The 19,320-nt window shown below is 45.4% G+C and overlaps 1 protein-coding gene across 5 annotated transcripts in view; it reads right to left on the bottom strand.

Annotated features, from left to right (window-relative positions):
• The window catches only part of WDR25 (WD repeat domain 25), a 165,425-nt gene that overhangs the window by 71,887 nt on the left and 74,218 nt on the right, over positions 1–19,320 (bottom strand). For all 5 annotated transcript variants that reach the window (XM_068254701.1, XM_068254699.1, XM_068254698.1 and 2 more), the window contains exon 3: positions 5,214–5,361. In XM_068254701.1, the coding sequence (XP_068110802.1) occupies positions 5,214–5,361 (148 nt within the window). The remainder of the gene's footprint in view (positions 1–5,213; positions 5,362–19,320) is intronic.

The raw sequence follows: 19,320 nt of genomic DNA, 5'->3' as shown, positions 1-19,320 counted from the left end.
CATGCTTGAAACAATCTTATTTATCCACAATTTTGTAAGGGTGCCAATAATTTTGTCCAGCACATTTTTAGAGTTTTGTGTGGCATTATGTCCAATTTGTTTTTTTTCCTCCCTTTTTTGCTTTGGTGCAATACACACAAAGGGAATAAACATATATAGCAAAATGTGTTACTGCAATACTTTTCTGTAAGAAATACTTGATTTTCCAGGAAAAAAAAATCTGGGGTGCCAACAATTTTGGCCATGACTGCACGATTATAGCTTTAGGAGTAGTAGGATCTTACTTCCTTCAATAAACTAACCATGAGTCGCAGAGGTGACCCCTGGGAAGGGGGAGGAGACAATGCAAGATGGGAGGAGAAGCCTGAATTGTGAAATAATGTATAGTGGGTGGAGGTAAGTAACAGGAACAGTCTTACCTCATGACAAGTGGATAAGGTTCTGTTATTGTTAGACAGCAATAAAAACACAACGCGTTTCACAGGACCTGCCCGCTTCCTCTGGTCAATAAAGTATCTGAGCTGTGTATCTCCGTTTCAGTGTCTAACAATAAAAATCCTAACTTCTTATCCCGAGGTAAGACTCTTCCTATTACCTCCGCTCACTACATATTGTATCACAATTGGTACACCTCCTCCCATCTTGTATTACTCACAAACTCTGATTTTCTACCCCAGTTACGGTGTACGGAACAAAGCCGTGTACGCAATGCTGACAGCGCACTGAGCGTTGCAGTCGCTGCACGTGAGAAACCTTTACAGCAGTTGACGCCTGTCATGATTTGTAGGCTGATATTAAACTGACATTGAATGTAACAAATTGTACCTGACGTAGTAATTAGGCTAACCGTGCTGCCACTCTCTGAGGTTCTGCGCTGAAATGGGGGAAGGTAATTACACGTGCGCAGCTAGGAGCTGATTGGTTCAGAGTGAAAGTAAAATAAACGTTATAATCTAAAACGCTGACGCAAAACGCCAGGGCGTGCAACACCCCCAGATACACGATGCCAAGCTGCAAGTGCGCCAGCAGTCCGGCGATCAGCGTGTATAAAAGAACATCAGGATAAGCATCTCCTATGCAGCTCTCAGCTACGTTTCCATCTAATTATTCTGAGAACAAAAGTATCGCTTCTGTGATGTCAAATGACACATAAATGTTGTACTGTAATCCTACAGAAATCAGTCACTTTAGTGAATACTCAGAAAAAAAATTAACAATTTGGCTGTATTTTAACCATTTGTGTACCGGGACGGTTCTGGCCCCTTCAAGAGGAACTATAGTGAAAATAGCATAATGAATAAAATTGCTTATTGTTTACAAAATTTATTTATAGATTATTTAGTCAGTGTTTGCCCATTGTAAAATCTTTCCTCTCCCTGATTTACATTCTGAAAAGTATCACTGGTGGTGACATCTATAGTTCTGCCAGGTGAGCTGTACGGAATGTTCGTTACTGAGAGTTCTATACACAGAGGGAGATGCTGCTTGCTTGCCAGTTGGAAAAAGCCGTTATTTCCCACAATGCAATGATGTTCTCAGACAGCAAACTGTCAGGACCATGGTCATGACATCACACTGTGGGAGGGGTTTCACCACAATATCAGCCATACAGACTAGAGATGTAGTGAACGGTTCGCCGAAGTTCGGTTCGCCCCATAATGCATTATCGAGTAGAACTTTGACCCTCTACATCACAGTCAGCAGGCACATTGTTGCCAATCAGACTGCACTCACTCCTGGAGCCCCACCCCCCTTTATAAAGGGCAAGAACCTTGTGCCGTTTTACTCACTAGTCTGCCTGCACTAATTAGCTAAGGGACAGCTGCTGACAGACGCTGCTAGGGAGAGTTTAGTTAGGCTCTCTCCCTCCTCCCTCACTCCCTCCTCCCAGAGGAGGGTCTCATCTTCCAGGGAATTGTAGGCTTTTAAAAGCCAGCTTACATACCTTGGCTGGGAATTGAACCCAGGTCTTGGCCGGGAATTGAGCCCATGTCTGAGTGCTTGGTAGTCAGCTGTCTTAACCGCTATACCACAATCAACACTACATACTGAAGGCAGCCTAGCATGTACCATTATGATATATCCTAGAGAAAAATGAGCTTGCTCTCTCTCTCTCTCTCTCTAGGACTTGATGGTTTTAAGCTGAACATTCACTTCAATGGCATCAATGGATACCAGCAGAATTTCACAGGCAATTTCAGAATTCTGCCGGATTGAAAAAGCAATTCCGTTCCGACCAAACGGAATGGAATGACCAATTTCTGCCCAAAATTACGCGGAAAGCGGTGACCATCCCTACTAGAGAGAGAGAGAGAGAGAGAGAGATGAATCTACCTGGCTATCTGGGGTTCTCTTCGGACAACTGTTGAACACAAAAGGCAAGGCCATGCCTGGGTGGGGTTGAACCACCAACCTTTTAGTTAACAGCTAAACACGCTAACCATTTGTGCCACAGAGACTGTGTTCTATTCCTGGCCAATGTGAGTTGGCTTTTGACATACTACACATCCGTAAAGGGATACTGTAGGGGGTCGGGGGAAAATGAGTTGAACTTACCCGGGGCTTCTAATGGTCCCCCGCAGACATCCTGTGCCCGCGCAGCCACTCACCGATGCTCCGGCCCTGCCTCCTGTTCACTTCTAGAGTTTCAGACTTTAAAGTCTGAAAACCACTGCGCCTGCGTTGCCGTGTCCTCGCTCTCACTGACATCACCAGGAGTGTATAGCACAATCCCAGTATGGTCTGTGCCTGCGCAGTACGCTCCTGGTGACATCAGCGGGAGCGAGGACACGGCAACGCAGGCGCAGTGGTTTTCAGACTTTAAAGTCTGAAATTCTAGAAGTGTACCGGAGGCGGGGCCAGAGCATCGGTGAGTGGCTGCGCCAACACAGGATGTCTGCGGGGGACCATTAGAAGCCCCGGGTAAGTTCAACTCATTTTCCCCCGACGCCCCTACAGTATCCCTTTAAGCAAGCTCATTTTTCTCTAGGATATATCATAATGGTACATGCTAGGTTGCCTACAGTATGTAGTGTTGGTTGTGGTATAGTGGTTAAGACAGCTAACTACCAAGCGCCTGGGCTCAATTCCCGGCCAAGACCTGGGTTTAATTCCCAGCAAAGGTATGTAAGCTGGCTTTTAAAAGCCTACAATTCCCTGGAAGATGAGACCCTCCTCTGGGAGGAGGGAGTGAGGGAGAGAGGGATACAATGCCTGATGTTGTAAAGCAGTGTAGGCCTGTAATTGAACATTGAATGAGATCTGTGCCCTTAAAATAGGGGTTTATGTGAAATCTAGATTTTTGCCTGGAACTTTTGATGTGTATTTCACTCAATCATGTGTTCCTCCAGGGATTAGAACCCTTGAAACATGTTTATCCTTTTTCCAGCCGGTAGAGATTTTTCTAAAATTTGAAGTTCAGCTCCCCATTGAAGTGTATTGCGGTTCGCAAACGTTTCCGCGAACCGAACCTTCCGCGGAAGTTTGCGAACAGGGTTCGCGAACCGAAAATCGGAGGTTCGCGACATCACTAATACAGACCTCCCTGATGATCTATTAGAGAAAAGGTAAAGATTTCTTGGGGAAAGGGGGTATCAGCTACTGATTGGGATGAAGACCAGTCCTTGGGTTAAAGATCCTCTTTAAGGACCAGAGCCGTCCTTTTACTATTTTCACACTGTGATTACCGTGATTGGCTCACATTGAAATTGTATCCTGACCGGCGTACAGAGCGACCGGACTGCAGCATCACCAGAGTCACGGAACCACGCAGGGGTGAGTGAGGTCTATCACCTCTGCTCGAAAGCAGTTAGAGAGGAGCTGTCAGCCATACTATCTCAGAAAAAAAACACATATATAAGTAGATAAATACTTTCTCTTCTTACATAACACATGTATTGCACTGTCCACATTTGGATTTTAGTGATTTTTCTACAGTAAAAAAAAAGAGAAAATCTTTCTTAGGATTCTCCATTTTAACTGTGCCTATCTTGAAGCCAATCCTGATGTCATTTCCTCCCTTACTCTCCTCTGCCTGATTGTGTATGCATTGCCTGCCCTCCACTATAGAAAGTGCATTGTCTCAGCATGAGACATATTGCCCAATCAGAGAGGAACAGAGGTGTGGGAGGGGAAAACAGAAAGGAAAGAGGCTTCAGTCAATCAGGCTGCATTAGTTAAGTCTGAGGGGGAAGTAGAGAAACAAAAAACGACAACCCAGCATGCCCTGCAACTTTCTTTTTGTGTACCAAATTCTGTGTGTACCAAATAAGAGTCAGGTAAACTTGGGAACGATCATTTATCAACAAGAAAAGTAATAGTGATTTTAACTTTTGGATTGCCTGGTTAGCATCCTTATTACTTGTTTACCAGATAAAAATAAAGAATTGATTTTTTATTTTATGCCCGACAGTTACACTTTAACCACTTCAGCCTTCAGTCGTTTTTCACCTTATGCATCCGAGAAATTTTCACCTCCCATTCATTCGCCAATAACTTTATTACTAATTATCACAATTAATTGATCTATATCTTGTTTTTACCGCCACTAATTAGGCTTTCTTTGGGTGGTACATTTTGCTAAGAATTATTTTTTTTAAATGCATTTTAACGGGAATATTAAGAAAAAAAGTGGAAAAAAAAATCATAATTTTTCAGTTTTCAGCCATTATAGCTGTAAAATAATACATGCTACCATAATTATAACCTATGTATTTTATTTGCCCATTTGTCCCAGTTATTACACAATTTAATTTGGAAATCAAGGTGCATTTTTTCAGTTTTGCGTCCATCACTATTTGCAAGCTAATATAAAAAAAATATTAGTAATATACCCTCTTCCCATGCATATTAAAAAAGTTCAGACCTTTAGGTGACTATTTTTGTTTTTTTTATTGTAATTTTTTTTTAATAAAAAAATTATTTGGGTATTTTTGTGTGGGGATTAAACAGTTAATTTTAAATGTAATAAATAGTATTTATTAAAAAAAATAAAATGAATGTAGATGTAGTTTTACTATTTGGCCACAAGATGGACACAGTCAAAAAAAAAAAAAGTTTAGTCCTGTAAGCGAGCACTCTCAGAAGTGTGAGCGCTGGCTTAGAACTGGAAATGTTATATTTTGAGATATCACGCCATGAGAGGTCTTTGTTAGTGGATTGCAAATTCTGCTAGATTAAGCTGCAAAAAATTTTTTTTTTTAAAAATGACTAACCTGTTTCCACATCCGTTAGATGCAAAATGGAGTCAAAACCGCCCGAAAGAATCTTCTGACCACAAAGAGACCACTGAGCATCACGCACCGCCATGCGGTGACTGTGAATTGTGCGCAAGCACCTCCCGCTGTCCACGCCGTCCCACACCTGAAAAAGATACGCAAGCAAGCAAGTTACACCACCGAGACCTGACAGCATAAATACTATGCTTGTATTGGGGGTTTTCTTTATTATAGTAATTTGCAAATGCCGGTAAGACATAAAATATACAAATCTATAAAAGGTAAGGGTTGTGCTACCTGATAACAGAGATCCATTGTCCCGCCCGCGAGAACATCGGCTCCAACAAAAACACAAGTTGCCTGAAGCTGCACTGGGGACACAGGCATGGAGCTGGGGGACATTGGAGGACATGAGGACAGTGCGGCAAAGAGGATGGTTGTTGAGTGTGGTGACTGGCCCAATAACAGAGTCATGGTCCCACCTGCAAAACCATCGGCTCCAATACAGTACAAGCTCCAGTACAGTACAATGCATAGGAGGGAGAGGCGGCCAGCAGCGGGGACACAGCAGTGTGCTGCCGATTGGGGCACCGGTCCTGTCATCCCAGCACAAAGCAAGGTTATCACCTGTTTGCTGGGATGACCGTGCCTGATCAGTACACCGTGTTCATAGAAATAGAAGACATCACTGAAAAAGCCCTAGCACCTCTTTTGGAGCAAATATTAATAAAATACACTGTCTTTTTTTTGGGGGGGGGGGGGTACATATGCTAATTTTTATCTTTATAACATCATTAGATGATGGAGACCGGGGCCAGTAAATTAGGGTATGTAGAAGAGAAATCTGTACAGTACAATGAAACAGGGGCGCACCAACAATCTAGGTGTCCCACCTACAAAATTGTCACGGGACCCAAACTTCCGCACACCACTGCAGAGTATTTCAGGGAGCGGAGTCATTTACCTGCTCCTACCGCCTCATGATCATGTGACTCACATTGGTCATGTGATCTGGAGCCGGCGGATGACAGCAGAGAGTGTGCAACTGTGAAGCATGGTGGAGACTCTTAGTTCTGAAGCAGGTAAATATTACACCGCTCCCTGTGCTACTCTGCATGCAGGTGAGGAGGAGGAGTGCGCCACTCCACGATCGCCGGGGTATTGTGGGGACTATTGTTACACACCTACTCTGAACCCTACTTACCAAACTCTGGTTAGTGCAAATTGGTTACCACTAATGCACAAAAGGAAATAATCAACCTCATTAATAATGCATTAATTGGCTATGGACAAAATGTTGTGCATTGCCTGGATCCACTTTGTAGAGTAAATATACAAAAAAAAAGCACCAGGTTTGCTGGGTTCTCTAGTTCCTTACTGCCAGGAGAATGAGGTCTTGCTTTCCTAGCACAGAGCTGATCACATGATTCCTTCCTCTGCTGCTGAGAGTTCAACTCTTTGTGGTCAGCACTGGAGCTGTATAGCTCGGCAGTCTCATCATCTTCCTGTTCAATGTGAAATATAGCATTTAGTCCACCCTATTCCCTTCCCGGGTATTTATAAGAGCTGTGTGTACCTCTCATCACCCTGCTGTCTGCACACGGACAGCAACCATAATCCTGGTCTGTTCAGTAACACTGCACTGTCATCAAAACAGGAAACAGACCCACCGAACCCGGCCAGCCCAGTGCTTTCAGTATATTTATTTCAAAGAGTGCAGATAGGCAACACTCAGGACTTTGTGCACTTCCAATAAATGAAGAATCACTATTATAGAAATCTTGTCCATTGCCAAAGAACTCCTAAATTAGTTTTCTTTAGTTGTGCATAAGGCTCAGGTCACATTGACACAAGAAACGTTCTAATTAACCTAACAAAACGAAACCAAAGGATGGGGACAGGGAACTGAACACACGGGTGAAAAAACTGACGTCCAAATATACAAACTGGAAAACGAAAGGAAGAAAATGACACAAGAAAAAAAACTATCTCAGAGCACTTAAAGGGGAACTGAAGTAAGAGGTATACGGAGGCTGCCATATTTATTTCCTTTTAATCAATACCAGTTGCCTGGCAGCCCTGCTGGTCTATTTCTCTGCTGTAGTATCTGAATAACACCAGAAACAAGTATGCAGCTAGTCTTGTCAGATCTGACTTTAAAGTCTGAAACCCCTGATCTGCTGCATGCTTGTTCAGGGGCTATGGCTAATAGTATTAGAGGCAGAGGATCAGCAGGACAGCCAGGCAACTGGTATTGCTTAAAAGGAAATAAACATGGCAACCTCCATATACCTCTCTCGTCAGTTGTCCTTTAACCTCTTCCAATTTCTTGGCGTACCTCATGCGACCAGATCTGTACCTCTCTGTGTTCCTGGATGTATGAGGTACGTCCAGTGTACAATGCCACCGTTCGCGCGACCACGCATGTGAACTCTTCTAATAGTAGTGAATGATTGCTGCTACCCGTATCATTCACATAAAGTTAGTTAAAAAAAAAAGAGAGCCTGAGGTGGGATCCTAGATTTTAAAAAAAAAAGTAGGCTACTTGATCCATGTGTGTGTGTGTGTGTGTGGGGGGGGGGGGGGGGGAGGGGGTGCTGAGTGGATCAGGTAGCTGCAAAAAATGCCACTCCTGTGGGCTGCACTGGCCCACTTTCACTTTCGTGACCTCTGAAGGAGAGACGTGCAGGGAGGCGGGGGAGCGGCAGGGGGTGCGGCTAGGGAGAGAGAGCTGCCCAAGGGGGCTACAGCATAGCGGTGGGGTCAGAGTGGCGGTGGGGGCACAGAGGCCTCACTTTTTCTCCCCCAAAAGTGGGGAAAAAACGTCACTGCGTCTTATAGTCCAAATACAGGGAGTTCCTGACTTGTGAATGCTTGCCAATACTAACCTCTAACCCGCTGTAATGTCGGGGACTCCCTGTACTGTGCCCATGCAGAGGAGGACACAGGGGGCCAAACAGAGGACACAGGGACACAAAGAGGAATAGAGGAGAACACCAGGAGGACAGAGGGAAACACATGGAGGACACAGGAGGGACACAAAGGGGCATATAGGACACAGGAGGATGATGGGAGCATGAGATACAAAGGGGGTATAATCCACAAGATGCCCCTTCACCAGGGATGCACTTGGTTTAGTATATATTTTTTCCCCTGGTTTTGTCCTCTAAACCTAGGTGCGTCTTATGGTCAGGAGTGTCTTATGGTCAGGAGTGTCTTATGGTCAGGAGTGTCTTATGGTCAGAAAGATATGGTATATCTATTGTCTACAATAGCATAATAAGTATTTAGCAATTTTGAGGACCTGTTTATAAATGTAGTGATGTCCAGATCTGGACTGTCTGCAACAACACCAGACCAATGGCTAAAAACCTTATTCGTGAACTGGCCAACGCGCCATTGGATTTATAATCCCCCTTAGCTAGTCTTGCCAGGGTGCGGCCAACATATTATTTTATTCTGCGGTGTTGGAACTTCAGTGTTTTGTTGTTGTTTTCTTCTCTTTTATTTAGTTTGCTTTCACACCGAATGAAACCGCTCAAAATTGGTCTTTAGTTTTTCTTTGTCAAGTCAGGTTTATCACTTCTTGAGAAAGTTGCGGCATTGATATTCCATCGGGGTCCGATCCGATTGCTACGCCTTGTAATTCAATTGAAGTTTGTTAAGGATTTTTTTTCTATTACCGTCTCGCAGAACATTTTGTGCGCAGAATGGCGGTAAAAAGAAAATGAGTGTTTACATAATTTATGGCGCGCACAAATAGCTACAGTGCGGACGACTGGCGGAAAGGCTGATTTTCCTCCAGCAGGGTAAAGAGATACATTTCACTTTCAACGCATCAACATTTGCATGACTGGAGCTCGGAGACCGAGGGCCTCAATTACAACTCCTGCATGAAACATCTGCATTTACATCCATCAGCCACATATCAACCACCGACCGCGGCCAAGGGGATAATATGGATTATCTCGTTACGATGTCACACGTTGTGAGGGGGGGGAGATGGAAGACGGTGTACAAACAAGAACATTCTTAAATGTAACGAGTTGGAAGTAGGAGAAACAGGCTAGTGTGAGTATGAGAGCCAGATTGTGAAGGCAGGACCACTGGGTCAGATATAGCTATAGCAGTGCTCCTCTTCCCACTATCAACTCTCTTCTTTCCTTCCGGTTCCTCTCTCTTCTCTCCTCTCCGTTTCTACCTCTTCTTTCCTCCTCGTTCCTCTCTCTTCTCTCCTCCCTATTTATCTCTTTTCTCTCCTCCCTATTTCTCCCTCTTCTCTACTCCCCATTCATCTCTCTTCTTTCCTTCCCGTTCCTCTCTCTTCTCTCCTCCCCGTTCATCTCTCTTCTCTCCTTCCTGTTCCTCTCTCTTCTCTCCTCCTTATTTCTCCCTCTTCTCTCCTCCCCGTTCATCTCTCTTCTCTCCTTCCTGTTCCTCTCTCTTCTCTCCTCCCTATTTCTCCCTCTTCTCTACTCCCCATTCATCTCTCTTCTCTCCCTCCTGTTCCTCTCTCTTCGCTCCTCCTTATTTCTCCCTCTTCTCTCCTCCCTGTTCATCTCTCTTCTCTCCTTCCTGTTCCTCTCTCTTCGCTCCTCTCCATTTCTCCCTCTTCTCTCCTTCCCTGTTCATCTCTCTTCTCTCCTTCCTGTTCCTCTCTCTTCGCTCCTCTCCATTTCTCCCTCTTCTCTCCTCCCCGTTCATCTCTCTTCTCTCTTTCCTGTTCCTCTTTCTTCTCTCCTCCCTATTTCTCCCTTTTCTCTACTCCCCATTCACCATTCACCTCTCTTCTCTCCTTCCTGTTCCTCTCTCCTCCCTGGTCCAGGGCCAAAAGGATAACAACTTGAACCCTCCTGCCCTGGATTATCTCGTTACGATGTCACACGTTGTGAGGGGGGGGAGATGGAAGACGGTGTACAAACAAAAACATTCTTAAATGTAACGAGTTGGAAGTAGGAGAAACAGGCTAGTGTGAGTATGAGAGCCAGATTGTGAAGGCAGGACCACTGGGTCAGATATAGCTATAGCAGTGCTCCTCTTCCCACTATCAACTCTCTTCTTTCCTTCCGGTTCCTCTCTCTTCTCTCCTCTCCGTTTCTACCTCTTCTTTCCTCCTCGTTCCTCTCTCTTCTCTCCTCCCTATTTATCTCTTTTCTCTCCTCCCTATTTCTCCCTCTTCTCTACTCCCCATTCATCTCTTTTCTTTCCTTCCCGTTCCTCTCTCTTCTCTCCTCCCCGTTCATCTCTCTTCTCTCCTTCCTGTTCCTCTCTCTTCTCTCCTCCTTATTTCTCCCTCTTCTCTCCTCCCCGTTCATCTCTCTTCTCTCCTTCCTGTTCCTCTCTCTTCTCTCCTATTTCTCCCTCTTCTCTACTCCCCATTCATCTCTCTTCTCTCCCTCCTGTTCCTCTCTCTTCGCTCCTCCTTATTTCTCCCTCTTCTCTCCTCCCCGTTCATCTCTCTTCTCTCCTTCCTGTTCCTCTCTCTTTGCTCCTCTCCATTTCTCCCTCTTCTCTCCTTCCCTGTTCATCTCTCTTCTCTCCTTCCTGTTCCTCTCTCTTCGCTCCTCTCCATTTCTCCCTCTTCTCTCCTCCCCGTTCATCTCTCTTCTCTCTTTCCTGTTCCTCTTTCTTCTCTCCTCCCTATTTCTCCCTTTTCTCTACTCCCCATTCACCTCTCTTCTCTCCTTCCTGTTCCTCTCTCCTCCCTGGTCCAGGGCCAAAAGGATAACAACTTGAACCCTCCTGCCCTGGCAGCCATTTCTTTAATCTCTTCCCCTCAGGCCGGCACTACAGGATCATCTCCACCAAAAACCTCCAGGCACAGGAACACCTTCTTTCCCCAGGCAGTCCTCCACCTAAACTCAAGCTCCCTCCTCAGCAATACCTTCCAGACTCCCCCTCCAGCTTCTCTGGACTCCTAGTTCACTGCACCTACTGTGTTTCCTTCCCCAAAGGACAGTGTCTTATATTTTTGCCCTAAAAGATGTCCTGGGGCTTATTTTCCGGGATGTCTTATATTTCTTATATTTTTATGAACAAGGTGTACTGTTCAGGCACCTGCGCTGTCATCCCTTCACACAGGTGATAGCCTTGCTGTGTGCTGAGATGACAGTACTGGTGCCCAATCGGCACTGCACCGCTGTGTCCCCTCTGCTGGCTGCCTCCCCTGCATGTGCATTGTACTGTACTGTACTGAAGCTTGTACTGTATTGGAGCCGATTGTCACACGGGCGGGACCATGGCTCTGTTATTGGGCCAATCAATGCACTAACAGCGTAGCAGCGAGTGCAGTGATTTACCCAATGATGTAGCCATGGTCCCATCTGCAAGACCATCAGCTCCAATAGGCTACAAGTTGCCTGAAGCTGAAGCTGCACTGGAGACACAGGCATAGAGCTGGGGGGCATCAGAGGACACGGGGATAGTGCTGCAATGAGGATGGACACAGTTGAAGACGGAGAGGACACTAGGAGGACATGGGGGACAGGGAAGACACAGTGGAGGACAGGATACATAATGGTACAGTAATAACACAAGTTGCCACTTTTTCCCAACAGTAACTGCCACTAGGGCTCACATTCAGGGTAGGGCTTATATTTTTGGCATGCTTGAAATTTCAACTAGGGCTTACTTTCAGGGGGTGTCTTTTTTTCGGGGAAACACGGTAGTACTTGGATCTTACAGTATCTAATTACATCTCTCCAGGGACAGCAGGGGAAAAGGGAAAAGGTTATATTTGCACGTTTGCGTACCGTGTCTGGGTGGAGGAGCCCAGATGTGTTAAAAAGTAAATATATTCTCTGATAACTGTCAATATTTTCTTGTTCTGAAGTCAAAAATCACAGGAGAAATGCTCAGTTACTAACTCAATATGCTCTGAATGTTTTTGCAGGATGGAGGATTTGTTCTATCTTAACTTGCGTTGAATGCAAAAGCGGCGATTATTTAGGGAAAAGAAGAATGAACGCGGTGTACTTTTCCTTGTTCTTCTCTGCATTCTAATTGCTTCACCGAAGAGGATATGTGAAATTACTGATTGTTAAAGTGAATGTAAAACGAAAAAAAAAAAAAAGATACTTGCCGTGTTTCCCCGAAAAATAAGACACTGTCATATTAATTTTTGTTCCAAAAGATCAGCTAGGGCTTATTTTCAGAGGATGTCTTATTTTTTGGGGAAACACTGGTAGATTTCCTATACAAAATGTATATGCTGCATGCCATGCTGAAACACAAGCAGCATACACAGAGCTTGTGGTTTGCAGATATTGGCTCTCGCTTACAAGAAATTGATTCTGCAGCTTACGTGGGTAATGCTGGGTACACACACGTCAGACACGTCTTCAGCTTCTCTTGAGTTTCAGCAACATCAGCAATTTCCCCCGAGAGCCAGACAGGAGAAATACAGACTAACAGCTTGTACAATAATTTAGCTGACTTGGGGGTTGACTCACTTTGTAGGATGAGATCCTCGCACTTTGGCCCAATAGGCTGCCTGCCAAGTGACAGACAGCCAATTGGGCCAATCAAAGTGCAGGGATCTCGTCCTACAAAGTCACTGGACCTGACAGGATCCAGGGTAGGACAATTGGAGTGGCCGTTAGTTTTAAGGGAGCACGAGTAAGTTTGTGGTGCATGTTACAGCAGTAGCGTGCACTGCTTTGAAAATTTGATTTGCGTTGCCACATTAAGCTGCGCTGCTTGAGCCATGTAGCTTAGAGAATCAACCCCTAATGATTGTGTGTGAGCCAGATGTAGCCATCAAAAGAGCCACATCTGCCTCCCGAGCCATAGGTTCCCTACCCCTGCTCCAGAGGCTTCCCGCACCGTCCTCTGCTCCTCCGTAGGTGATTGCAGTCCCCCCCCCCCTCCCCATAAGTATCTGATAGGGTCCTGTTGGATTCCACACTCTTCTAGCAGCTGTACTGCACCTTTGGGAGCACAGCCGGGCCTACACAGTAAGTTATTTAGTACATCTTCTCACAATCTAATACATGTATCGTAGTCTAGAGCCAATTTAGGGGAAAGCTAGTTAACTTATCATTTTGTTTTTGGGATGTGGGAGGAAACCGGAGTGCACGGAAGAAACCCACACAGACCTGGGGAGAACATACAAACTCCCTGCAGAGAGTGCCCTGACTGCAAGGCAAGAGTGCTAATTCCAACGCCACTGGGCTTCTCTTGGGTTCTCAGTAAGATGCCAAATTCTAACCTCTCCTCACTTTATCAAACTAAAAATAACAAATTTGTCTGGAGTTGAGCTCTACATCAATATTCAGTCTAGTAAAATTACTCGGTAAATTTCAGTTTACGACAAGCTAGGTAAAAAAGTCTTTGCACACAAACCAACGATGTCGCTCAGATATTTCCCGTCAAAAAGAAACCACGGGTAGTTTGACAGACATTATCCACACACCAATATTCCAAACAATTACTGTATTTTTTAGCATATAAGACCCTCCGGACTATAAGACGCAACTAGGTTTAGAGGGCAAAAAATGGGAGAAAAAAATACTAAACCTGGTGCATGCATGGTCCAAGGCGTCTTGTAGATGCTCTCCCCCCAATTATTGTGTCCCCATTGTACCTCATGTGTGCTCCTCTGCCCCCTCCCGTGTCCCACTCTGTCTCCCATGTCCTCTTCAGCTCCCCATGTATAAGTATATGCAGCGGCATCAAAGCTCACCTGATCCTTCGACTCCAGCCACCTCTCCTCTCCCTTATGGCTCCCCTTGTGCCGGCTTCTGCTGATCGTGTCATCAGCAGAAGCCGGCACTAGGGGCGCAGTGAGAGAGAGGAGAGGTCTCTGATCGCCGCTGGAGCCATGGATAAGGTGAACCATGCTGCCACTGCATATACTAATACATGGGGGGCAGAGGAGGACACCGGGGGGGGGGGGGGGTAGAGGAGAAGGACACACGGGGAGAATACAGGGAGTCAACAACATTGTGGTGGGTCAGAGGTTCGTGTCGGCGTGTGTTCGTAAGTTGGGGACTCCCTGTATTCGACATATAAGACGCAGGGACCTTTTCTCCTCATTATGGGGAGTACAAAATTGCATCTTATGTGCCGAAAAATACAGTAGGTCATTCAAAAACTGTGTGTGCAATCGGAAAGTGATATTTCACACGACATGCGTAAATGTTGCAGAGCAATGTCGTCTGAATGACTCGTACACACCGGCCGACTGAACAAAAGCTGCCCAATAGGCATCTGAGTTGATCCGCCAGTTGGATCGGGCAGAATACCCCATATTGGTCGCTCCTCATTATTGTTTAGCTACTTTTTTTATGACTGTCATCCGAAATGGGGAAATCTGATGTTTTTCTGACGTTTCTTACATGCACAAGGCTTTAGTCAATCCATTCGCATTATCTGTGAGCTGCGCAGTGAGCGGGATTGAAGGTTATAGATACATCCCCTTCCGATGCCTCTCCTGATACGGTAATTACCGCTGTAGGCGCAGCCGGCTCACAAGGCCTCTTCTGCCGGATCCCGAGGGAGGCATTGCGGTATAAATCTTCTAAACAGATGAAGCGTTCGGAGAGTTATGAACCCGCCGCAGCACGGGATAGATAATGAAAAATGAAGACCTGACCTGCAGCAGGAAGACTCCTGCGGCGCCTCTGCTGAGACCGGCCGTCACCGGGGCCAAATCTCACCGCTCACGGCACAGCCGAGCTTCTGCAGCACACAAGGTGACTTACAGGGGGCTTTCCATACCTAGAGGGGGCTATGCCTTAAAGGGAACCTGAGACTCTGAAGCAAGTTTAAAAACTAGTTTTACCTTTTATTTAGCTTAAAGCGGAATATAACCCTGCATTCCAACTTTGCTCTAAAACATTATTTACAGCATATTATATGCAACCAGCATTTTTTTTTTTACTAGACCAGCATTGGAAGGGTTACACACAGAGCTTTAAAGTTCAGTGGAGAGAAATGCAGACGCATCCGAAGTTTGGATAGATACATTTAAGTAAACACAATGTAACAAGTGTGGAATGTGACACACACTCTATGACTGTGCAGGAGCTGGAGGACAGCCAGAGTGTGTAACATTCACCACTTGTTACATTGTGTTTACTTAAATGTATCTATCTAAACTTCGGATGCATCTGCATTTCTCTCCACGGAACTTTAAAGCTCTGTGTGTAACCCTTCCAATGCTGGTCTAGTAAAAAAAAAAATGCTGGTTGCATATAATATGCTGTAAATAATGTTTTAGAGCAAAGTTGAAAGGCAGGGTTATATTCCATGTTAAGGATGATGGTCACTGCTAAAACGACACATTCCCAGAGCAGAACGAGTGTTTTATATCCCCCCAATCCCCAGGGCAAAAATCCACGATTTTCAAAGTCGTGGATTCCGCTACCCGTGGAGGCAGAAATTAGTGCTGTAGGTCTGCCTCCATCTGTCCGCGGATCTCCGCCTCTCCCTGCGCCTCACAGTGAAAAAAGAGTGAGAGGAGCGGGAGGAGGCGGAGATCCGTTGAGATTGATGCGAGTAGAGGCAGAGCTAAAGCGGTAAGCTCTGCCTCTACCAGGAAGCGCTCCCCGGTTTTTGCCCCGGGGATTTGGGTGTTATAAAACCCTCGTTCTGTTGCGGGGAATGCGGTGTTTTAGCAGTGACCATATTCCTTAAAGAGGAACTCCAGTGAAAATAATGTAATAAAAAAAGTGCTTCGTTTTTACAATAATTATGTATAAATGATTTAGTCAGTGTTTGCCCGTTGTAAAATCTTTCATCTCCCCGATTTACATTCTGACATTTATTACATGGTGACATTTTTACTGTGGGCAGGTTATGTAGCTGCTGATAGCTGTTTTGGCCGTTAGAGACAGCTGTAAGCAGCTATTTCCTGTCTGTGAACATTGTTACATTGTGGCAGTTTGCCAGGAGCACCGCGGTCCTCAGAGCTTCTTGTTGGAGGGGTTTCACCGTAATATCAGTCATACAGCGCCCCTTGATGGTCTGTTTGTGAAAAGCAATATATTTCTCATGTAAAAGGGGGTATCAGCTACTGATTGGGATAAAGTTAAATTCTTGGTTGGAGTTCCTTTTTAAGCTAAATAAAAGTTAAAAACTAGTTTTTAAAATGGCTTCAGTCTCTCTTTTAAGTGGAACTGAAATAAACAAAAAAATATTTCCCTTACCTGAAGCTTCTGCTTCTGATATCCTGGAGCGATCTCCTCCTAAATTTTCTTCACGCAGCGGAAGCCGAATTCTAAGGCGACCTCCACTGCGCCCTGACCATGCTAGTACGCATTCCTGTAGCCAGGAGTGTCTTGCACAGGCGCAGTATGAGAAAATCTCTACTGCGCTTGCGCCATATGCTCCTGGCTGTGGGAGCTTGAACGAGGACGCGCGCCGCCAGGGCCACTCAGGTGCAGTGCACTCCAACTGTGCCAAGTGAAAGTGAGCCGCGGCGGAGGAATGAAGGATCGTTGTGGAGCGGCGTGGGCACACGTCGGCTGCAGGGGGCTGGCAGAAGCCCCAGGTAAGTGAAACTCTTATTTTTTATTTGTTTATTTCAATTCCGTTTTAAAGGACCACAATCATGAAAAAAGTAGGCAGTTAAAATAGGACAGGACTGACAGGTTTTGGGCCAGTCCATCTTCTCATGGAGGGATTCTCAGGGATTTCTTTGTTTTCAACAGCATTTCCTGAACAGCAGTTGCAAAGTCTAACTGACAAAATAGTGTGCAAGTGAGTAGGGAGGCTGGCTGGTATCTTACTATTTTGGCATTGAAACGGTTGTTCAGGAAATGCTGTTGAAAACAAAGAAAACCCGGAAAATCCCCTATGAGTAGATGAACTAGTCCAAAACCTGTCAGTTCTGTCAGATTTTAACCTCCCTAGCGTCATGATTATTTCCAGATTTTAGGTCCTAAAAGCGGTGCAATTGTTTCACCTGTGGCGCGAAAATCTTAAAATTTAAAATACATGTATACATATACAAATAAGAAGTATGTTTCTTCCAGAGTAAAATGAGCCATAAATTACCTTTTCTCCTATGTTGCTCTCACTTACAGTAGGTAGTAGAAATCTGACATTACCGACAGATTTTGGACTAACCCATCTTCTCTTGGGGGGTTCCCAGGGTTTTCTTTATTTTTTAAAAGCACTTAGTGCATGTTGGCTCCATCCAACTGCCAAAAAAGTGTGCAGCGAGCAGGGAGGCTGGCCAGCATCTTTGTATAAATCTTTTTCAGGGAATGTCTTTATAAAGAATAAAAGCCTTGCTGAGAATCCCCTATGAAGAGATGGACTAGTCCAAAACCTGTCAGTAATGTCAGATTTTTACTACCTACTGTAAGTGACAGCAACATAGGAGAAAAGTCATTTATGGCTCATTTTACTCTAGGAGAAATGTACTTCTTATTTGTATGTGTTTTACATTTTCAGATTTTCTCGACGGTTCCTCTTTAAAAATCATACCACTAGGTAGATCTGCGGCAGCCCTGCACATTACACACTTCCCATGGATCCAGCTCGGGGATATCCCTCTAAGCTGCAGATTTCCAGCCCGAACCTGACTGGGGTTTACCGCTAAGGAGGTTAATTGCCTACTTTTTCCGTGATAGAGGTCCTTTAAAAAAAAATGTACTTCCTCCAGCCCCCTCCAGGCTTATCACTCCCTCACCGTCTTGCTCCGCCTCCTCATGCTTCCGCAACTGGCCCCAGAAAGTCCTCCAGTCCCGCCGCGCGCTCCCGCGTCGTACTCCCACCACCGGGAGCGTCCTATGCCTAAGCAGGCAGTGGGAGCACGTGCAGCTAGCCCACGCATGTGCGGTATGCCCCAGACTGGAGGACTTTCCAGGGCCAGTGACAGGGAGGTAAGTATGTAATGTTCATTCACAGGTACTTCATGTATTTATTTTAAATAATTTGACTCTGTTCAGGTTCCCTTTGAAAAAAAAGTTCTGTAAAATGTGTATAAGACCTCTTCCTGAACCGGGACATTTGAGTGAAAGGCCGCCCCCTCCCCCCTTGCCGATGTCCCCCTCCTCTCCCCGCAGGAAGCATATCCACCTTCTCTGCCTCCATCCCTGCAGCGACATCTGCGCACAGGACATAAAAGAATGATGTGCCGGCTCTATGCATTATTCTGCCACAGCCACAGTGTGTGTTTTCTACAATAGGAAAAACACTGGCAGCTCCTCCGGGTGGCGGAGATGTGAAGGCCTGCAGGAACGCGCCATAAATAGAAGAATAGAATATTTTGTATTTTTTGTATGACTTTGTCAGCGATGAGAGGTGGAATTTGAGGTCACCGTCGCTGTACGCCGGCTGTCACGCCACAAGGTTATTTCGGGATGAAATCTGCACTAGCGCCTTATTACGCCGCAAATGGCGATCGCTAACCTGCTGCAATCTGAACGCGATTTGCAACTATCTTACAAATGCGATTCTCTGTGCGTTGCGCCACGACTGTACGTGTGATCGTCGTTATTCACGGTGTGATCATGCTTGAGACTTCCTGAAGATACGGGGGAGGAGCTTCATGCAGCATAGAGGAATCACAAGATAGTCATATAGTACCGCGATTGTTACGCAATTTTTATGAACTCCCATAGGGCCCTTTTCCACTCGCTGTGAATCAGATCGATCGCGTTTTGGCGATCGGTACAGCCCTGCGATTAATATGTAAATCCCAGTGCTGTTTTTCCACTGCTGCAATTCGTTTTTATTCCAAATCGCAATCACTGGCTGGCTGAATTTTTGCAACGTGCCGATGGACAGGTGATTGTAAGTTCTGCTGCCTACACTCTGCACAGCCTGGGGGCTTGAGGAGGGGGGGGGGGGTGTGGCAAGTAAGATGGGAAGACCTGGTTGGGCCAGCATAGCTAATTAGCCTAGGCCAAGCATCACTGGGAGTGCAGGGCTGAATACTAATATACAGCAACGTAGTATGGATACAGAGGCCCCAGTAGGATAAAAAGATCTAAAACATTTAAAAATGAGGAGGTAGTGGTGGACTTACCGCCTCCGGGCAGACAAAAGAAAATGCAGATCAATTTTCAGCAAAACAATTTATTTACAAACTTCAGTAAAATACAACGCGTTTCGCAAGAGTGACCCACTTCCTCAGGCAAGAAGATGAAGC

Source organism: Hyperolius riggenbachi, chromosome 9, assembly GCF_040937935.1.
Source record: "Hyperolius riggenbachi isolate aHypRig1 chromosome 9, aHypRig1.pri, whole genome shotgun sequence".
Lineage (NCBI taxonomy): Eukaryota > Metazoa > Chordata > Amphibia > Anura > Hyperoliidae > Hyperolius > Hyperolius riggenbachi.
The sequence above is the reverse complement of the archived record's forward strand: the minus strand, read 5'-3'. Positions and strand labels throughout refer to the sequence as shown.